Below are 20,875 nucleotides of genomic sequence, written 5' to 3' on the forward strand. Positions count from 1 at the left end.
TCATATACAGAAGAAAAGCCCTATGAAAAATTGTTCTTATGTGCATTCACATGTGAAGGCAATGACACTGTGGTGATAATAAAATTTTTTGATTACAGAAGAAACTATCTTGAGATAACATAAATAAATATGACTGGGTAATAAATAGCACCGTTCTCATGGGAGTATTTGTACATATGTTCGCATCCACATTTGCAATAATGTAAACATTAAAGAAACTACTAAAACTTATCATTGTTATTTAAAACTTCAGCAGAACCTATTCTTCAGCACAAAGACTACATGGAATTTGCCTGAATACATATCTAGTTGACAGAAAGTTGTAACACAAGCACACAGGTTTTGACAGACATATAACATTTATATTATATTATCCATCTACACAGATGTGTATGTGTATACACTGCATATAATAAAATTTACAGATGACCACCTACTTCAAGGGACTTAGGAGCAGACCTACTTCTAACCTGCTTGGGATATCCAATCTTACCAGAGACAGAGAGAACATCAAATTCAAACCCTTCTATTTAAGTTTTCTGTTAGGAAAGCAGAATGTTAAAACTCCTGCAGATCACTTAAATTGCCTTAAAGTGTTATAAAACCTACAAGCCTTAAAAAGGTCATTTGCCCTAATTGTGTCTGAAGTGCACTGCAATTACTAGGAAGATCCATATCTCCTCCTGTGGTATCCTAGGAGCAGATTACATGGGTTAGAATAAACTCAACAACCACAGTTCAGTAGCAATAAATCAGGACAAATTTTGCTCTCGGGCCCCAGTAAAGTCCGTTATATTTTCTGAAGTCAGTGGACCTTTTCACATGCTGACAATCTGGCTCACACACCTCACCTCAAAACTGAAGCACATTTCTGATTTCAAAGAAGTTCCTCCTGCCTTAGTGGCACCAGGTAAAGGTGGAGTTTGCTAAGCAGAGCCATTAATAACTCCACAGCACCATACGCGATCAAGTTCTTCCATGTTATCAATAATTTTTGTGCCTCCTTTCTTAAGAAATCTTGTTGATTATAACTGGCATTGGATTGAAAGGGCTCAAACCAATGAATTTCTGATTAAGACTAATCTGTGATACATGAAAGTTTTGCTTGTTTCCCAAGGACTCCTCAACTGTTTTCCCCAGGCCTCTTTGTCTGTCTAGACAAAAATAGAGTCTGTCTAGACAAAAATAGAACACTTCATATATAACTCACTGATATCAGCCTTCAGTGGGCACTTGGATAAACTAAGAAAAGGGGGAACTTGAACAAAAGGACACAGAGGTACAATCTAGGGAGGATGATCTTGCCGATTTAGGAAGAAGACACCTGGGCTTTACCTCACAGCCATGCTCTGGAAAGAGCGAACATGGTGAAGAAGACCACCTACTTCTTCCCTCGATCCCAGAAGACCCTCACTCTATTTTTACTAAGCATGCTTGGACTATGTAAATGAATTCTGGGAACTCATTATCACAAGACACCCCTTTCCAGGAAATCTAATTAATATGTATGATTTGTGTGTATGTAAACTGATGTCCCTTGCTAGTTCTTGGGAGCCCTTATGGTGGAGAATCCCCAGGGCAACCCCAGTGCTGCTAATAAAGAATTCCTGCTGAACGGTTATCTTGGGTTCTGACTGTTGAGCTAATTTCTTCGTTTCAGGATGCTGATTATAACAGTGACTCTACCAGCACTTCTTGCCTTGAACAACGGCAAATACAAAACTTTTTGAAACTGCTCTGTTATTCTCACTATAGTTTCTTTATTATGCGCATAGCAACACTAAAACTAACAGATATTTATGAGATAAGGTGCAACTTATTCTTATTTAGGATGGCAAAAAATAACTCATATTCTGTGGAATAAGAGATAATATTGGAAAAGAATTTGAGGTCAAAATGTGAACTTGTTAAGCCCTTTTTGGTGACAAACTGCTGAGAGGAGCATATCAGTGCACCTGGTCACAACAAGGGCACGCTCTGAACCAGATATTTGGGTTGTACTTGAGTGAAGGGAGACAAAGAGGAGAGGAAGGAGACATGGAAGGAAGGAAGGAAGGCTCCAAATTCAGACTTTTTAGTGTAAAACATGCAGCATAGGGTCAGGCTGGCAGAAAAGCCTGACTGTGGCCAACTGACTGCAGAGTAATGTCAGTGGGAGCACAATGCCAAGTCCTGCTCCTGCTGCCAGGCCCCAAAAGGTCCCCATTAGACACTGCATACAGCCCCCACACCAAAGCAAAGGGTTTTCAGAGGTACCAGCCACAGCAGGGTGCAGGCAAGGGCTTAGCCCTGAAAGAAAACTGTCCCCATTGACTGCCATAAATATTTTCCTTTCGAAAAGCCAAGCAACTGCCCTGATGGCTGTGATCCTTATCAGCTAAATTCCCTTCCTGCTACCAGACTCATGAGGAGATCAGAGTGAGATCTGTGGTAATTAAAAATGAACGATACCAAATTAGTTAAACTCATTCCCGACTGTCAAGAAGTAATGGAGTGATTCCGAGGTCTGGATTTCACTGAGGGAGGCTGTCTGTCTGCCAGCCCCCAGTGCAATGCTCCTTGCCTCCATGTATGTACCCTGCATCCAGAACGGTAAGGGGAAGATGCCTGGAAGGGACATTTTAAATGGAAAGCAGAGGAGAGCCACACAGAGTAGCTTTAAGTATAATAAATATTGTCTTTTTGCTAGCCAAGATCTTTGCTGCACTTCTAAGGCATCTCTTTGCAGGATCCCTTGAAACAGTAATGTGGTGGCATCACAAATATGACTCATCTCTGAACAAACACCAGCCTGAGAGAGGTGGCCCAGCAGTCTGGCGTGGCTGTACCATGGCCTGTCCAGAGGCAGCCCAGCCCCATGGGGCATTGATGTACTACACTGAATGACAAAATGCAGCTGACACCCTGTTGTGGGGTCTGAAACTGGTGATGGCCATAGCTCCAGAGGGCAAGGGGATCAGAAAAAAAGAGGGAAGTGAAGTATAGAAAGGGGCATGTTATCCCAGTGCATTGCAAGTGAGCTACTGTGCCGCAGAGCTGCTCCTGCACCTTCCCTCCTGTAGCTGGGGTCACTGCAGAGCACGACCTCCTACAGCATCACAAACATGTGTCATGTGAGGGTCCTTCTTTCTTCCCACCTCCCACCTGGATGGGAGAGAGAGACGTGGAGGGGAGGGTAGCAGAAGGGGAACATGGGTAATCCCACTGCTCTGCGCTAATGGCAAGATAAAGGCAAAAAAACCCCTTTTTCTAATAACCAGGGCTTAAAGCAGTCAAAATACAACAGTCCTTTCTACCGAACCCCATGACTATTTCTCAAGAGGACCGCATCTTCTCTGCAGGTAAACTTTGCTGATTAAGTTTTTGAAGACTAAAAAAAAAAAAAAAAAGCTGAATTCTGACATGTTTTTGAGACTACAGCCATTTCAGGGAATGCTGACAGTTACTCTCAGTGGGTCACAGTCAGCTGTGCTTTGCAGGTCGGCGTGCACTTCAAAATGCAGCAGAGCACAGAGGTACCCAACCTAATTTTAAATGGGTTCATTCGAATGAAAAGCAGTAAAACACAACATCCTGAAAATGAGCACATCTCAAGACACCGACTGAGCTCTGGTGCCACAGCTGGATTGCTCCAGATATGTGAAGCACCTGAGCTAATACATTTTTAGCAATCTCAAGTGTCTTTCCACTCCACTGGAGACCACAGTCTAGACATATTTACAGAGATGATTGGAGACATTTAACATATTGCTATACCATCTTTTGAATTCCTAGTTCAGGCACAATTTAAAGAGAATGACTGTTGAGCATTTGGAAGCGGGAGAGGTTGGCGCAGTATTCTCAGGATCCAAAATTAATGACAGCCTGCAAGTCACTTCTGTTTTCAGGGAGCAGTAAAGATCGATAACAGATATTCTCAAGAGGCAGACATTAATGAATAGATGAAAACAACTGCAAACTGTACATTGTGCAGTCAGCAACAGTGGCAGATGTGTTCCCAAAAAAGCTCACCTTCTCACTCTCGTCCATATCCATTGTGACCTAACTGCCACCAAGGACCACTGAGGGCTCTGCCAACCCCAACCAGACAAAAAAAGCCCCAAGAGCTCATGCTGCTAATACAACTGCAACCCTTTATAGAACGTAGTTGGCTAAGCTATATCTTATGACTAGTAGATACCAAGCAAAACTTCTGAAGATAACTGATCTCCAAAACTGGAAATCATCTTAACCTGGGGTAATTGTGCTGTGGTCCCTGGTTCTGCAGGCTGAAGGACTGAAAGAGATATCTAAGGGAGTGCAAGACTCTACCAAATGTCATGAGTCCCAGTGTCAGTATGCTCTGGCATAGGGTAGGATCTCCTACAAGATGTAGGAGATTCTGACTAAATCTGTAGAATGTCTAGAAAGACTCATCTCAAAGGATAATGGCATAGTTATGGTATTTCTTGATAGGCCTCAGGATAAAATAACACTAGACCTAGGGGAAAAGGAAGGCATCTCAAAGAGCCATTTATTACTTGGTGAGAGGTGTATGCATATGCAACCCCTGGCCCACAAATCTCACTGTGTACACAATCCATCAAGAACATGCGTTGTAGCAGCCCCAAATACAGAATATTTTCCTCAGGCTACAGAAATAAATTTAGGCTTTTAATATAAGACATCCTTGGTCCAGCCACTGTGTTGTCAGATGAGACAGAAGCCACCCGTTCAGAGAACATGACAAGTCAGTGAGGAGGTGTCTATCTGTCAGTATTTTCCATACAACTCATCATCAACAACAGACACACATGTGAAAACTCTAAGGGGCTGGAGGGCACATAATTTTTAGAAGCTGCCTCTCCCAATATATCCCACCCATTGAAGAATGGACTGTCAGCCAAACTCTATGCTGGTTCAGATAACGTTGCAGTAAAAACCATCACGTTAGCCAAGTGGGAGGGGAGTTCCCTACACATTCCTGCAGTGATTGACTACTGTCGACAGATTCATGTTTTCAGCCTGAAAGATTGGTTGTTCTTAAAGCAAAAGGTGAAAGACTAAGAAATGAGAAACCTAAAATTACTTTTGCCACCAGCATACAGCCAGACATCTCCTGAAGCCAGATAATCTACTACAGACACAAAATAAGACAGAACTACATTAACACCACTGCACTCCCAAGAGCCCAAAGAAGAGATGAGTTCTGAAGGGTTCAGTAAAAAAAGTTGAATATCCAATTGTTTCTCAAAGCATCTGAATTTCCATGGGACTTAACAGCAACACTACGAGGAGGAAAGGCCTCTACTGAGATGAATTTTCAAGTGTATTTAACAGAATCCTGTACTTTAGTGTCTAATATCACAGCCAATCTACTGGGCAAAGTTTTCCCCCTGTCTATCAGGGGGCCAGATATGGAGAAGCCAGAGATTCATCTATTGTTATAAAACAGTTTAATTTTCATTGGAACTGATTTAAGACCAGAAAGACACACAAATAAGAGGAGGTGAAGAGGGAAGTGCACCATTTGTCGAAATCTGTAGCAGAAAGTCAAGGAGAGTGTAATGTTCCTGGACCTTAAACCATTTATCACAAGATTTAAGAAGAAATAGTGTATGTGAGAAAAAAGGAGTTACACCTATGTACTCCAGAGTACACCAAAGGTGGGTCTACAGCAGAAGGGATAACACTATGTGCTTCTTGATAGTGCAGGCAGCAAAAAGTAACAGGCTTGAAGTATAACGAGGGACACTCACCAACAGAAAAAGCTGTAATAGGAAGGAAAATGAAAAGAACAAAATAGATGAGCAAATAAATGGAGAGCTTGTGGGCTCTTCATCACCAGAGGTTCCTGACAACAGTCCAGCTGAACATCAGCCATGAACGACAAAGTCATTGCTACTGTAGCTGTTTGGACTGTGGTATGAAATACGGGACCAACTGAGGTGCTTTCAAGCTCTCTATTTCTGTAATTGAAAAACACACCCTAAGGATATACAGACATTCCACATTTAAAACCCCAGAAACTAAACCTAAATACTAGGAATGACACAGGCAGCTTCTCAAATGATGCTTACAAGAAGTCAGTCAGCAATCTTCCAGAGGTCAACACTGCTGCAGAAAACTTTTACGTGTCTCACACTCGCACATATGTCGTAAAGAAATGAACAATAAACCTTTACGGGAGGAGAGTCAGAAGTGAGTAAATCTCACCTCTCCTACAGTAGAACTGAAACCATGTCACCGTTGTTCATCCTGTTTGTCGGACACAATAATTTATACTCCCTGATACAAATTACTGAGAAAAAACAACACTGCTAGGATCTTTTGAGGAGAGAATTGCTAGAGCAAGGAAGTGTGTTACGAGAAAAAATATTCAGCATGGGAAGCTACAACACAGTGAGGAAACAGTTCAAACATGTTTGCAGAGCAGTTCACATCCCAGACTCAAACAAGTGTTTTAACGTTTAAAAAACCACAGGACCAAGTGATATGAGAACACTCCAAGTTGCTAAAAGTAAATACAAAAATAAATAAAATGCAAAAGCTTCATCATGAAAATAACTCAGGCAAATAAGATATTTACCATTACTTACGCATTCAGCTTATTAATTAGCTAAATAATGCAGGTAATGAGAACGTGGACACTATGCAAATATAATCGGTCCACTCCTGGTCACCTTTTTGGCCAATAGAGCCAAATGAACTGGAGAGCTGCAGAATTTAAGAGTATGGCAGCTCAAGACAAGCAACCACGTCTCCTCAAGGGGTGTTGTAAAAGACGTGCCTTGTCTGTGAATTAGTATCCAAGGGTACCTGTAGCAGATACTGAGCTATGCAAATATGATGCAAAGACAATCCCTGCTCCACAGCTCCAAGAGACAAGAAGAAGGATGGGAGGGGAAGGACTAACTCAGAGACACTCAGGATATCAGTGACAGAGCTAAGAAGCCATACAAGGGTAAATAGCACAAACAGCTAGTAACGGTCTGTAAAATGAAAAGTGCTAACATACTGCATTCCTTCCCTTTCACCGGGTCGGGTAGTCCAGAACACTCCACCGACGGATTCGGGACAGCCACCCTCCATCTGGAGCCACTGCTGTCACACTCTGTGTACTCGAAGTGGTAATCTGTCTGCAAGCAATTACAAAGAGTTTCAGTTTCATCATAACATTTGCATATTAAGCTCATTAATCAAGACTGGGATTAGCAAACTCAGTTGTAATTAAACCAGAAAGGAAGTAGCTGGCGTGGAACATACTGTGCAGCACTCTCGCTGCTTTGATGATCACTGTGTATCATCACAGAGCAAGCACAAAGCACATCAGATGCTGTGCAGCACGAATGCTAACGCAGAGGGTGGGATTTGCAAAATCACTTGAGAGATGGGACACAGATGCCACTAGAATTTTTTTCCCCGTCTCTTAGAGTGGGATTGATCCCAAAACTCTGGCCATCATGTATCTGTTCTACAGCAGCTAAGCAGGCTTCCTCTTTGGTCAACAGAGCAAGCCATACCTACAGCACCTACTATACCTACATCCCATGTTAGATTGGATGTCTAAGATGGATGGGATAAATCACCACCTGCCAGTGCATTTTCCTCTTCATTGATTCCAGAGGAAACCCAGGCAAATTAGGGGAGATAAACCCTGTATTGGGATACCTCTGAAAATACCATCCAGGGTCAGCTCTGAGGAGTGCCTCAAGGCAGAATGATGGTGTGAGGGGAGATCAGCCCCATGGTCTCTGTGACTGAGATAAGCCCTGAGCAGTCTAAGCAAAAAGCAGTAAGAAACTTCCTAACACTAGCTAGAAAAGAATATTAGCTATTAATCTTATTAGTGATATTGAATCAGATCCCACATACAATCTAGACTCACATCCAGTTACAATTTTAGTTTTGTCTTTGTAGCACTGCATGGCCCATAAAAATAAAACACAAAATTGTGGGAGTGAGGAAAACACAATCGGAGTTTTAGTGACGGGCTTGAGGTTTGTGCAGCTTTAGGGCAGACTGGTGTGGTGGATCCATAAAGTTTGGTTGGTTCCTTTCAATTTAGCCGGCTTCTCCTGGCAGGACTGTCCATGAGCCAAGTAGGGGGAAGGCAGTGGTCATGTCTGCAGCCCAAGGCACAAGCTGAAGAGCTCCTTAGCTGACATAACTCACCCTCACTATGACGAAACCCACCCATGAGGCAGCATAAACACTGCCTTCCTAAAGGTCTGTGTCACCATGACTGCAGAGATCGGTCCCTAAAATACGATACCCTAGGAGGAGGTACTCTGTGCACACAAGTATTATTTTGGGGCCAATCTTTTCTGGTTCCTTCTCTGACCCCTTGCAATGCTGACATCCCACATGATGGAGCAGAAGAAGGGGAATCAGGTGGATAAGGGTGGGTCCATGCTGGCTCTAGTATAGATTAGTTAATCTCTGCAAATATTCAGCTGACTCACAAGGAGAAAATTTGCAATTTTCCTCATTTACTTACAGAAAAACAAACAATACTGAGTTTAATACTTCTCTTACTCTTACCATAGCTCTCCAGAGATATTCAAATGTTAATAAAGTTCTACTTAAACATCATTAAAGCCTTTGCTATTTTGCGTCCAAGTGAAAATAATATTCATATTTCTCTGGAATTAATATTTTCATAGTTCCATAAATGTCTTTGTGGCTCAACTTATGGTTTAGAAACCTAACTAACGGCATAGCAGAAAGCAAAACTATTTGTCTCAAAAATAAATCAAGGCATAAGAAGATACTATCAAACCCAGAGCCAAACATGAAATATGATATACCATACTCTCAACTCAACAAATATACTCAATTAAAATATGCATTTTTTCCCTTTCATCTCATTATACAATCTTGAAGGAATGGAAAAAACAGTCCTTAATCATCTTGGTATGAAATCTGCCTATAAGGCAACCAGAATACATAAATAACATATCAGTAATAGATACATCTCATACTTCATATCACATAAGAAAAAAATTATCTGTAAAATTAAATATGCACAACTGGAGTGAAGCAAAGTAAAGGGCATTTAAATGCTTTGACTCTGACTCATATTCAGATTTCTTTTCTATTTCTTATCAGGTCAAAAAGAGAGAAGTTTGGTGTCAACAATCCAGGTTGCTCTCATAACCATCCTCTCAAAATACACTTCAGGGATGTTTAGCCAGTACGCAATCCTTCGTCAGCCAGAGTGGGTCTCAGAAGTGATGCAGCTGCAAGGGACACACCATGCAGTGCAGAAACATCCCTTCTAACGGTTATTTGACTGTGAAGTATCATCAGAGATTCAGAACTCAGGACAGTAACTAAATACAAAGAAAAAAGGATTTCTCCTCTCCTTCTGAGATAAGGCAGAAGAGTCAGGTCTCCGTGTCTCCTCTTCCATCTCTCCATGGAAATCTCTCCAGCTTTAACCAGTCAGATGAGGTTTCTGAAGAGACAGATGTCCTTCCCTCTGACCACCTCATCCTCATGTACAGCTAGCTGTGTCCACAGAGAAGTCCCAAGACTCACAAGGAAGGTTGTACAGTACAACTACAGCTCGAGCTTACATGGTCTCTTTCCAACAATTTTTCCTCTGGTGTGCTCAATTCCCTTATGGAAGAGTGGAATATTTTGTTTGTCTTCTAACTGACTTTCAACTCAACTTTATGACTGAAAACCACTCCATGGACCTGGTTGTTCCTCTGATAATTGACTGCAGTGAAGAATTTTCAAATTAATTTCTGCCCTTGGTCAACACACATACAGCTCCAAAAATCTCTGCCAGCTACCAGTGCTACCATCTGAGAATCAAAGATGCATAAAATCATAGAATGGTTTAGCTTGGAAGAGACCTTAAAGATCACCTAGTTCCAACCCCCTAGCCATGGCAGGAACACCTTCCACTAGCCCAGGTTGCTTAAAGCCCCGTCCAACCTGGCCTTGAACATTGCCAGGGAGGGGGCAGCCACAGCTGCTCTGGGCAACCTGTGCCAGGGCCTCACCACCCTCACAGTAAAGGACTTCTTTGTATCTAATCCAAATCTACACTCTCTCAGTTTAAAACCCTTGCCCTTTTCCTACCACTACACTCCCTGATCAAGAGTCCCTCCCCATCTTTCCTGTAGCCCCTTTAAGTACCAGAAGGCCACTATAAGGTCTCCCCGGAGCCTTCTCTTCTCCAGGCTGAACACCCCCAACTCTCTCAGCCTGTCCTCACAGGGGAGGTGCTCCAGACCCTGATCATCCTTGTGGCCTCCTCTGGACCCACTCCAACAGGTCTAGGTCCTTCTTATGCTGGGGACCCCAGAGCTGGACACAGCACTGCAAGGGGAATCTCACCAGAGTGGAGTAGAGGGGCAGAGTCACCTCCTCGCCCTGCTGGTCACACTTCTCTTGATGCAGCCCAGGATACCGTTGGCTTTCTGGGCTGCAAACACACATCACTGGCTCATAGTCAGTTTTTCATGCACCAGTATCCTCAAGTCCTTCTCTGCAGGGCTGCCCTCAATCCACTCACAGCTCAGCCTCTATCCTTATTTGAGATTGCCCCGACCCTGGTGCAGAACCTTGCACTTGGCCTTGTTGAACTTCATGAGGTTTGCACTGGCCCACGTCTCAAGCCAGTCAAGGTCCCTCTGGATGGCACATCCCTTCCCTCTAGAATGTTGACCGCACCACACAGCTTGGTGTCTGTCCTGGTTTTGACCAGGATGGAATTAATTTTCATTAGAGTATTTCTCATACCATGTGATGTCGTGCCAAGGTGGGTGGTCTCACTCTGGGGCTCTCGCTCTCCGGACAAGCAGCCTGCTTGCCAAGTGGTATTGTTGCTGGGGAGAGGTATTGTTGCGGGGGGGGGGGGGGGGGTATTGTTGCTGTGGGGGGTGGTTGCTGCATTCAGTACGTCACTGTTGCATTTACCCATTTTCTTTTGAACTCACTATTGTTACTCTTGTTCTCTTGTTATATTTAGTAATTTTTTTTCTTTTTATTCAACCCACAAATTCTCTTCTTTTGTCGCTCCCCTATCTTACCAGAGGGGGAGGTGAACAGCCAGCCACATGGCGTCTGGCTGCTGGCTGAGTTCAAACCTCCACAGTGTCCTCTGCAGACTTGCTGAGGGTGCACTCAATCCCACTGTCCACATCCTTAACAGAGATGTTAAATAATACTGATCCCAGTATGGACCCCTGAGAAATGCCACTTGTCACTGGTCTCCACTTGGACATCGAGCCACTGACCTCAACTCTTTGAGTGCGATCATCCATCCAATTCCTTAGCCACTGAGTGGTCCATCCATCAGATCCACATCTCTCTATTTTAGAGACAATGATGTTATGTGGAACAGTGACTAAAGCTTTGCACAAGTCCAGGTAGATGACATCAGTTACTCTTCCCTTATCCATGATTGTAGAAGGTCACCAAATTTGGCAGGCTCATTTTGTCCTTAGTGAAGCCATGTCATTTGCTGTCACAAATCACCTCTTTTCCATGTGCCTTAGCATAGTTTCCAGGACAATCTGCTCCATGATCTTGTCAGGCATGAGACTGACTGGCCTCTAGTTCACCAGGTCTTTTTTTCCCTTTTTAAAAATGGGGGTTATGTTTCCGCTTTTCCAGTCACTAGGTACTTCACCAGGCTGCCAGATCTTTACAAATATGATGGATGGTGGCTTAGCAACTTCATCTTCCAGTTCTCTAAGGGCTCGCAGATGAATCTCATCAGGTCCCATGGATTTGTGCACGTTCAGGTTCCTCTGATGGTCTCAAAACAGATCTTCTCCTACAGTGGGAGGTTACTCATTCTCCCAGTCCCTGCCTTTGGATTCTGTGAATTGGGCAGCATGGATAGTTCACTTGCCAATGAAACTAAGGCAAAAAATTTGTTGAATACCTCAGCCTTTTCCATGTCAGCGGTACTCAGGTCTCCCACTTCATTCATTGTCGGGGTACAGTTTCCTTCATTTTCCTTTGTTGTCCTATATACTTGAAGAAACCCTTCTTGTGATTTCTTACATCCCTAGCCAAGCTGAGCGTCAGCTGTGCCTTGGATTTACTATACTATACTATACTATGCTATATGCTATCCTATATGCTATACGGTTCTATTCTATTCTATTATATTATCTATTCTATTCTAATATTTATTCTAATATCTATTCTATTCTATTCTATTCTATTCTATTCTATAGTTCTTCTCCCCTATACTACAGTTTTACTTAGAAACAATCACCGAGGCCCCAGCCGTCTCCTTTATAATCAGAATATATCCATGCTGCATCACAGGCATGACAGCAGCTCTCAACTTTGGCTGCATCACTGGCCAGCTTTAAATTAACCAGTCTGGCTACTTACAGTGGGTGATGGTAACTGCACAGAGCTCTGGTTCAACTAAATGATCCAGCATATCAGGGTGGTTTAGCAGCCATGGTAACACTGTCCTCAGCACCTGGTGTAGCTCAGGCCCATCCCTATGAGCTGGAAGCAGCCTTGACCGCAGCATCGACAGCTTCAGAGCACACGTGATGTATGCAGGCACTGGAAATCACCCAGGAACACTGGCTTACTAGGCTCAGGGCTTCTAATCTGCCTCAGCAATCTGAACTTCCAAATATAGAAGGCTGACAGAGGAGCCTTCTCAGCACCGTGGGACACTTACAACACCTTTGCCTCTCACTGAAAAATGCCGTTGCATTATGTTGGGATTTATTCTCCTTCCTGACAGAGAAATTTCTTCACCCACCAGTTCTCTGAAATGAACTTCACAGCAAATTCATTGCCAGATGTTATCTGTTGCCAGCTATTACTCTGTTTATGCTTTCAATGTTTTTTCCCCACTATCAACCAGACATATAGTATCTTTAAATTTGGCCATGGGCCTGCTTTAATTTTAACTGTAATTCTGACTCTGTTTTATTACTTTTCTGGGCTTGGCCTTAATGTTTTAAACATGTCCCTCCCCCTGTTCAGCTGTTGTTTCCTATAACATTTCCTATTTTATTGCTCATAAATCCTAGGCTTTGGCAAAACTGGTTTGAATTTCAGACCCAAAGAGTAGGTTTCCATAGGAAAGTGTCTCTCGGGAGAAAATGAACAACACCCCATATAGGGTTAAGCTTTAAAAAAAAAGCAACTTTCTAAATGAAAAATTGATGCTCTTACAAGAAGCTGCTCAGAATCAGTGTGTGGTCCTCAGCATTACATTTCAAATGAAAGGTTAATAGTAACCTGAAAAATGCCACCAAAAATAGTCAAGCGTCTTTGTTTTACCCTGTGCTGAATTTTGCTTCATTGTTCTTGGATAACTAGTGAAATCACACCTGCACTACCATGCAAAGCTGTTATAAGAAACTCTGACATACATATGCTCAGCCCTCATGCATGCACATGACACCAAAGAGATAGTGCACTCGTCACTGTTCTGCCAGGGGAAGAAAGAAAAACAGAATTTATCCAGCATCCTATGTTCAAAAAGCATCGATATGGGATCAATGCCTGTCACTCTCGCACATGTCCTGTGCAAAACTCCAGCAGACATCTCCTGGCTCCCTGGGGGTACCTGCACCTGCAGCCCTTCTCCAGCTCCCCGCCCACCAGGAGCTGGCTGAGCAACACTTCAGCAAGGTATGTCCCCTCGAGGTGTGTCCTCTAACTTCACTGCCCCTCTTTTCATACAGTCCCTGGTTTGACTCTAAGCAGCAGCGAGTGCTCCTCCTTGCCCAGGTCCCCAGGCCCAGTGCACGTAGTGTTAGATGTCTCCAGTGCAAACCTCTACATCTGAGCTAGTCACCTCACGGTCCTTCACACGAGTTGACAGACACAGGCGTTTCCAGGGCACAGGTCCTCTCACTATTTCAGGGCATTTCTGAAACTCTCCATTGACAGGAGAGCTTTCTCCCAAATGACCGCCTGTAGAACTGAGCTTTCTCCATGACAAAGAGCAACACCCACTTCAATGCCTTTCCTATTTTTCTGCACCTATCTTTTGACTCCCTCATTTCACCTGGATGGGAGATGACCTGTTAGCCCTTTCCACTTAACTAGAACTGAGGGGCAGAGAGGGCACAGCCCTCACAACCAGTTCCCAATACACTGAACATTTGATACGGGCACAAAACACTGGATGAAACCAAGGAGCAATAAACATTTACCATATCTGTTATGAAATATAACAGCAAGAATCTCTTGCAATTTAACAGCTTGCTTTGCTCGTGTTGTTTTCCAACCACAGACATCACTGAGCCAAAAAAAAAAAAAAAAAAGAAAAAAGAAAAAAAGCTTCTACCCTTACCTGCCACAATATTGCTAAACAACAACTTTTGAGGGTTCTGTCACTTATTCCTTCCCTGAAATTGCACTGATAGTTCCACTGATACTTTTGCTTAACCTGATTAACTACACACAATGCTATTAAAAGATATTGCTTGCCGAAAGGGGCATCCATAATCTTTGCAGACCCACGTGCTATCTGTATTTACATGTGCAACATGGATTAGCTGTGATTTATTGGAAAAAAAAAAATAGACCCCCACACAAATAAAAGTGTCTTTAAGGAAAGAATTAATACAGGAAGAGCTAAGAAGGGAGTCCAACCCCACTGAGCACTCTTGTGATCCCCCCACAGCATTTTCACTTCCCTGATACACCAAGACGTGATATCCCAAAAGCCAGCAGGTGTAGAAACACAGCACGTTTCCCCATGTCTGGCCTCTGTAGCATTAGCACACTCAGGGACTTCGCATTCAACACTTTGAGACTACTCCAGTGTTTTCAAGAGCTGCCTATCAGTCACTTCTCCTAATTTAGGCTTTGAAAGAGGAGATGCAAGTTCCCACTTCTTAGTAGTTTCAGGTTTCTAGCCCATCCTCTTATTATTATAAGACTCATTATTTCTAATTATACCCTTTATTAAATACTCCTGTTTCCCCTCTGTGCTCCTATCATCCTCAGCCCATGAGTGAGCAGCAGACCTGTCCATCAGCAGGGCTCTGTCACATCACTCATTTAGAGCTAATGCCCAGCTCAACATTTCTCCTAAATGTGATCACGTTCCTCTTTGATCTCCTTTGAAATTACTTATATTAGCACTTTTCAGCTGAAAACTTGAGCCAGGCTTTCAATTATTTCCAGCCATATTCCTAAATCCCCAAATTCCTGAAGATGTTTATGTGTATTCTGTTGCATTTCTCTTTCTGGACTCCTAATTCATTTGTGGCTTTTTTGGCAGTGAGAAACCCAGCCCTAATTGCATTACTTAGAACTCCACAAAGCAGCTGCATACATTCAGACTTTCTGAAATCAGGCTTTTTGCATCTTGAGCCTAATTCCAGCACCAGGTTTCAATCACCAGAAGCTGAGGTTGAAACACTGCCAAAGCCATCTGCAAATTAAAGATGAACTGAAGAGGTTTACTGAATGAAAGCCAAAATTCAGCAAAAATATATCATCAATATTTGTGAGAAATCAGAATGACATTTTAGGTAAGTTTTTATATAACTTGTTTAAACATAATTCCCAGAATTCTAACCCAAAGGTGTTAAAATAAATGTCTAGTCCTAGGCCAGTGAGAGGAGTGACCTGCAGTGGACAGATCTCTGCAGAATGATGGGGTAAGCTCAGAGAGCCATGAGCAACTCTGTCAGCAGGAGGAGGACAGAGACAACCCTTATCAATGTTTAGAAACAAACAGCTGATAGAAAAGTGTTTGGATTAATATTGCATCCCAGTGGAAATGAGAAAGGTACTAAGCTCTCATATCAACCAGGTCAAAGGACTTTGCCCGTGGTTAGCATACTTCAGCAGATGATGGTCAGCAGAGAGAAGAGATGCTTCCAGCGCATCTCAGATGTTCAGAGCAGGGCACATGAACTCTATTCATTTCTCCCTCTAGAGCTGGAGGAGCTAGCTAGGCTAGCTTGTACACACGTTTCCAAACAAGTATCTGAGGTTACGTGGGACAAGTACTTCCCTTTGTGCATCTTCACCCAGCCGTGACACGCTGGGCTGCCATTTCAGTTTTGAGCATTGGTGCAGCCTCTGAACAGCTCCTAGTCCAAGAGGTACCCACCTCTTAACTGAGCCTCACAGAGATGCTTGTCATGGAAATAATGTGTTATTTTAAAGTAAGAGATAGCAGGGCTAGAAGGGTACTTCAAAATTCCATCTTCTAGCCCCCTACACCTAAACTATTCTTGACAGAAGTTTGCTTAGCCTCTTAGAATACCCCCAGCGATGGATGTTACAAGCTCATAGTTATTGACTAGATAAAATGATGCTAATGTGCACAGACTATTCATCAGGCAGCTAATGAAGCAGTTATGATCATCGAGGAAGCTGAGCAAATGAGCTAGGAGAAATACATGAGGGTGAAGGGTTTATTTGTTGAAAAGCACCACTCAAAAGGTACCATTTCCACATAGAAACAGATTCAGAGAGCCTGGCTGGCACCAAAGGCTGGTTGCATCCTTCCAAGAAACAGCATTTACTATAAATTTACTGTATGGTTTGCTAAGGACAGTTGCATTCCCATGTAACACAACATCACTTGCATGAAACTTCAGGGCTGTGCTCTGAGCAGTCTCCTCTTGGCCTTCAGCCACCCTCACTCTGGCTGAAATCAGTGGAGATATCACCAGCCTCACTGGGCACCGGACGGGGTCAGACACAGTCATCTTTCAGCAGAGGTGGTGCGCTTTTTCACTCTGAAATCTCTTCAGCCTTTGCCAAATCCCTTTCAGCAGCAGTCCAGTAACGAGTAGGAGAGTTTTTATTATCATTATCTTATTTATTCTTTCATTGACCATTTTCAGCCTGAAAAGGTCAGGTCAGCCAGCAGCCCTTTGACTGTGAGAAATTTTTTTTTTTTTAAATAAAACTTCACAAGCAAGCTATGTGCAGCCCTACCCCAGCCATCTTTGAAAGTGTCTGGGATTATTTTTTTTTGCAACATATAGAGACAAGTAGTCTTTAGTAAAACAGTGGCTCTTTCATCCAGGGCGTCATCTGTTGCCCAGCTAAGTCAATAAAAGATATCCATCGACTTCAAAGGACAACAGCATGAACCACAGTCAACCAGCTCATGTACTCATCACCCTAAATATTAAATAACAGGCAATGGGCATTGCTATCCTTGTGAGTAAAACTGTAAAGAAAGCAAAGACCTTTCTACCTTTTAAGATCATCCCATTGAATTTCATGGGTGGAGATATCAAATACAGAATTCTAAGGGATGGTGCAAAATGGCCCTCAAAATTATTATTTTCAGCCAGACAAACTATATGTGTGGACATGTCTCCAGTGATGGCTTAATAAGTTAATAAGGGATATTGGGCAGTTTGCCTGCCCCAAACCATGTTTTATTTCTTCCCTTGTGTCAGCACTACAGCTTATAAGAACCTGATCCATCCTAAAGTAATTTGTTTTTCACTAGATTTCAGCCAGAACAGCTCGCTGATCCGGTTCATCACACACTGCATAAGTGCTGCTGTGGACACAGAGGAGAAAGTAGCAACGGGTGGCTGAGGTGGAAGATGGTGAGGGGGAGAATAGCAGGGAACAGGACTGACCTAATGGCCATGCAGACTTAAGACTGGGTTAAACTGAAGGTGAAAGTGTGACTTGATCCTGATGTCTCCTCTCCCAGCTTCCACAGCTGTGTTATTCAAGGGTTTGGGTCTCTCTCAGGCACCACAGAACAGTATAATGAATATGGAAATTAAAACAGTCTCTAGGGATACACATCTCACAGCCACTCAACAGAATTTCCAAATGCATATTCTCATTCATAGCAACAAAGCCTTACAAATCTTCATCAAAGAGAGACTTTATAATGCCAATCAGGACATAAAAACTAGAGAGTTAAAGAATAAACTTTGTGTTTTCACTGCATCTTTGGTGAAATGCTGACTCCTCTTTTAATACTCCCCCTCTTTACATAAAGCAACTCACAGGAAAGCCATCAGCAAGAAATTCAGACATGCTTGTATGATACCTTAAGCCCTAAAATACTTTTTTCCTGAAGGAGAGAGTACAGTTAAATCCTTGCACCCTGCTCCATTGGCCCCCTCCCCCCCCCCCACCCAAGCTTGATTCGGGTAATTTAGAAATGTGAGAGTGAAGGCTGTAGACACATCTCAAATAAAGCACACGAGATGGAAGGAGTAAATGGTACCTTATAAAAATGGAAGTAGACCCCAAATCCTTCAGCAAACAGAAGGATTAGGGCTCTTTTATAACAGATAGGCAGGTTAGGATGGACCAGAGGCATAAATTCTCCTCCTTCATCAACTGCTGGCTCGCTGTGGAGTCTCAAAGAAATCTTCACTCACCTACCCTAAAAGTATAATCTCATTTTGCACACCTGGAGATGATACACTTCTCTGCAGATTATTTTGGGAGCCAGACTATTTTTGAGTGTTTTACCTAATGTCAAATTATGAGACAAGTCAGGAGTGGAATCCAGAAGCTGAGTCCTTAAACAGATAATACTTCTTACTCTGCAGACGAAGAGCAAAACCACAAAACAGATCTAAACTAACTAATGTAATTCCACAGCATTTCACCCACTGTCTGCATAGCTTCAGAAGAATGAAAGGCTTGGAGCATTTATGTTCTTTACATTTAAGACTCTGTAATAGGCCAGTGACAGGAGCCTCAAAGAGGACATTTCTGTCAGGACAGAGCTTGTAAAAACAGCAGGTTAATAACTTGCTGCTGTGTCTGGCAGGTCATTCCACATATGAGCCACCAAACACCTACCAGAAAGAGGGCATAATGTCAAACAGTATGTCAGAGCAAGCAGCAGAAATTTTCCACTCTTTTTCTCCACCAACACATCCCTGTCATCATCTGATATCAGAACTCTCCGGTCTAGGCTGAAGGAATACTCCTGCAATCATTTACTTCTGGGGTCCACTGCCCAGGACTATGAAAAACAGCGCTGGTTAATACCTTTGGAGTATGTTGATTTTAGAACAGGGTGCCAGCCAAATAAGAGTCGTTCAAGGATGGGGGAAAATATTCAACACAGTTCTCAGGTGGGACCTGCTGATGCAGGACTGGATTGAGGAGTTCCACCTTCTCATCAGAAAACTTTCAGTAATATCTATCCCTGTATCTCCTACAATGTCACCAAACTTTTCAGCTGAAAGTTAACTGTCTCAAGGGTGACACAACTTTCTCAGGTCACAGATAAATTTAAATGATGGTATGAAACTGTCTGGCATGTTTCCAACAGCAAGGATAGAAGAGAAATGAGAGACACATGTTCAATACTCAGTTTCCGCTGGGAGGAAAATCTGCTAGACATGATCAATTAATTTGTTGTAATAAAGAGCACTATAACCTGGTATCGATCATTTTTGTCCTGTGCTTTGTATCAGATGGATTTCTAATATATGTACATGTCAGGGGACTGGAAGGAATATTACTCGGCGAATCTTTCAGTTGTTTTTTTTCACTACAAATCATGTGATTATTTTGTTAACAACTCGGGGATGCGTTAATGATCTGCCGACATTTCATTTCTGACTGTTGTCTAGTTAGGGCCTCCAAGGTGCACTAAATACAAACAAATAAAAAAAGCAGTCACCTTTAACTGGTGTGCAGGCAGGTATGCATGTGCATTTTCATATGCACACACAAAAACTCACACAAGGATAATTCTGTCATCATTTAATCCACAGGCTCCATCTCTCCTTGGCTGATAAAATTTGGTCCAGCTCCACTGTCTGCAGCAGAGCTACACTGATTTACACTCACAGAGACTGAAGCTTCTTGTTTATCTTTTAACGGGAAGACAAAATGTCATTAAAGGTAACACATAGGTCTCCGGTGAAATCTGGTATATCTCACTGCTGCTCCATGAGACCACCCGATCGTGCAGCCAGAACTGCAGTTTTTTGTCTCTGCTTTCAAACCCTTCCAGCAATGACAGCTAATTAGGTTCCACAGAATTAACTTCCATCTTCCACCTGTGTGCCAGTGGTGACTAATTGCATTCACGGAACAAACCAGAAAGCAGTTCCAAGCATGCCAGTAAATCCCACCATGGACCAGCATGAGGAGACTCTATAAGGAGCTAGACAGGATGGGAATGACCTTGCCAGGACATGGACAGCAAGGACCACAGAGCAGGAGCTTGACGTCTGTCCCTATCTTGGAATAAAAAAAACAAATGCTCTGAGAAAGCACTCCTTTCACAATGCAAAGTCTCACTGCTGCTGGGGCACTGGGCACAACGCTGCTCCCTTCCAGGGTCCCATCACGGTTCCTCAGGATCTATGGTATGGGCACGTCAAGGCAATGCCCACAGTGCTCTGAAGGAGGGTTGTAGCAAACTTCTGCCTTTTTTGCTTGCTAATACCCACTGAAACCCCGTGACAAAGTCCATGGCTGGATTTCCTCCTGGGATACAACCAACCCATTTCTCTTATGCCCTCTCTCCTCAGATGCTTTTATGTTGTGTCACAGATCACTGAAGTGCTGGTGCTCCGGGAGGGATATTAACATTAAATATAAATATAGGCATTACAACCAAAGCCAACTGTTCCTTTCTGCTGATTACAAATCTATTCTCCTCACCCTGTGCTACTCCAGCCTTGTGATTTCTCCTGGAGCCTCTGCCTCTGTGACATCCCAACAAACACGCACATACACAGATTTGACTCTAATTTCCTCTACGCAGAGATTCAGATCAGCAGGACAAAGGATTGCCAATAGCTAGGAAACAAGTATCTGAGCTCCAAAGGTCTGCAAAGTCAGATGGAAAATATCCTGATGGACACTGAGAGGGAACACATCACAGGGGCAATGCAACTGCCCATCCGTAGCACCCTGACTGCTTCAGTGTGTGCTTCACCTCAGCTACATGGAGACAAACCTG

General features: G+C 43.0%; 1 protein-coding gene across 1 annotated transcript in view; it reads right to left on the reverse strand.

Moving 5' to 3' along the window:
- Window positions 1-20,875, reverse strand: part of ELAPOR2 (endosome-lysosome associated apoptosis and autophagy regulator family member 2) — a 102,893-nt gene that overhangs the window by 43,957 nt on the left and 38,061 nt on the right. Inside the window, exon 2 of the mRNA XM_074903442.1 lies at window positions 6,998-7,118. Within this exon, the coding sequence (XP_074759543.1) occupies window positions 6,998-7,118 (121 nt within the window). The remainder of the gene's footprint in view (window positions 1-6,997; window positions 7,119-20,875) is intronic.

This window comes from Athene noctua, chromosome 3 (genome assembly GCF_965140245.1).
Source record: "Athene noctua chromosome 3, bAthNoc1.hap1.1, whole genome shotgun sequence".
Lineage (NCBI taxonomy): Eukaryota > Metazoa > Chordata > Aves > Strigiformes > Strigidae > Athene > Athene noctua.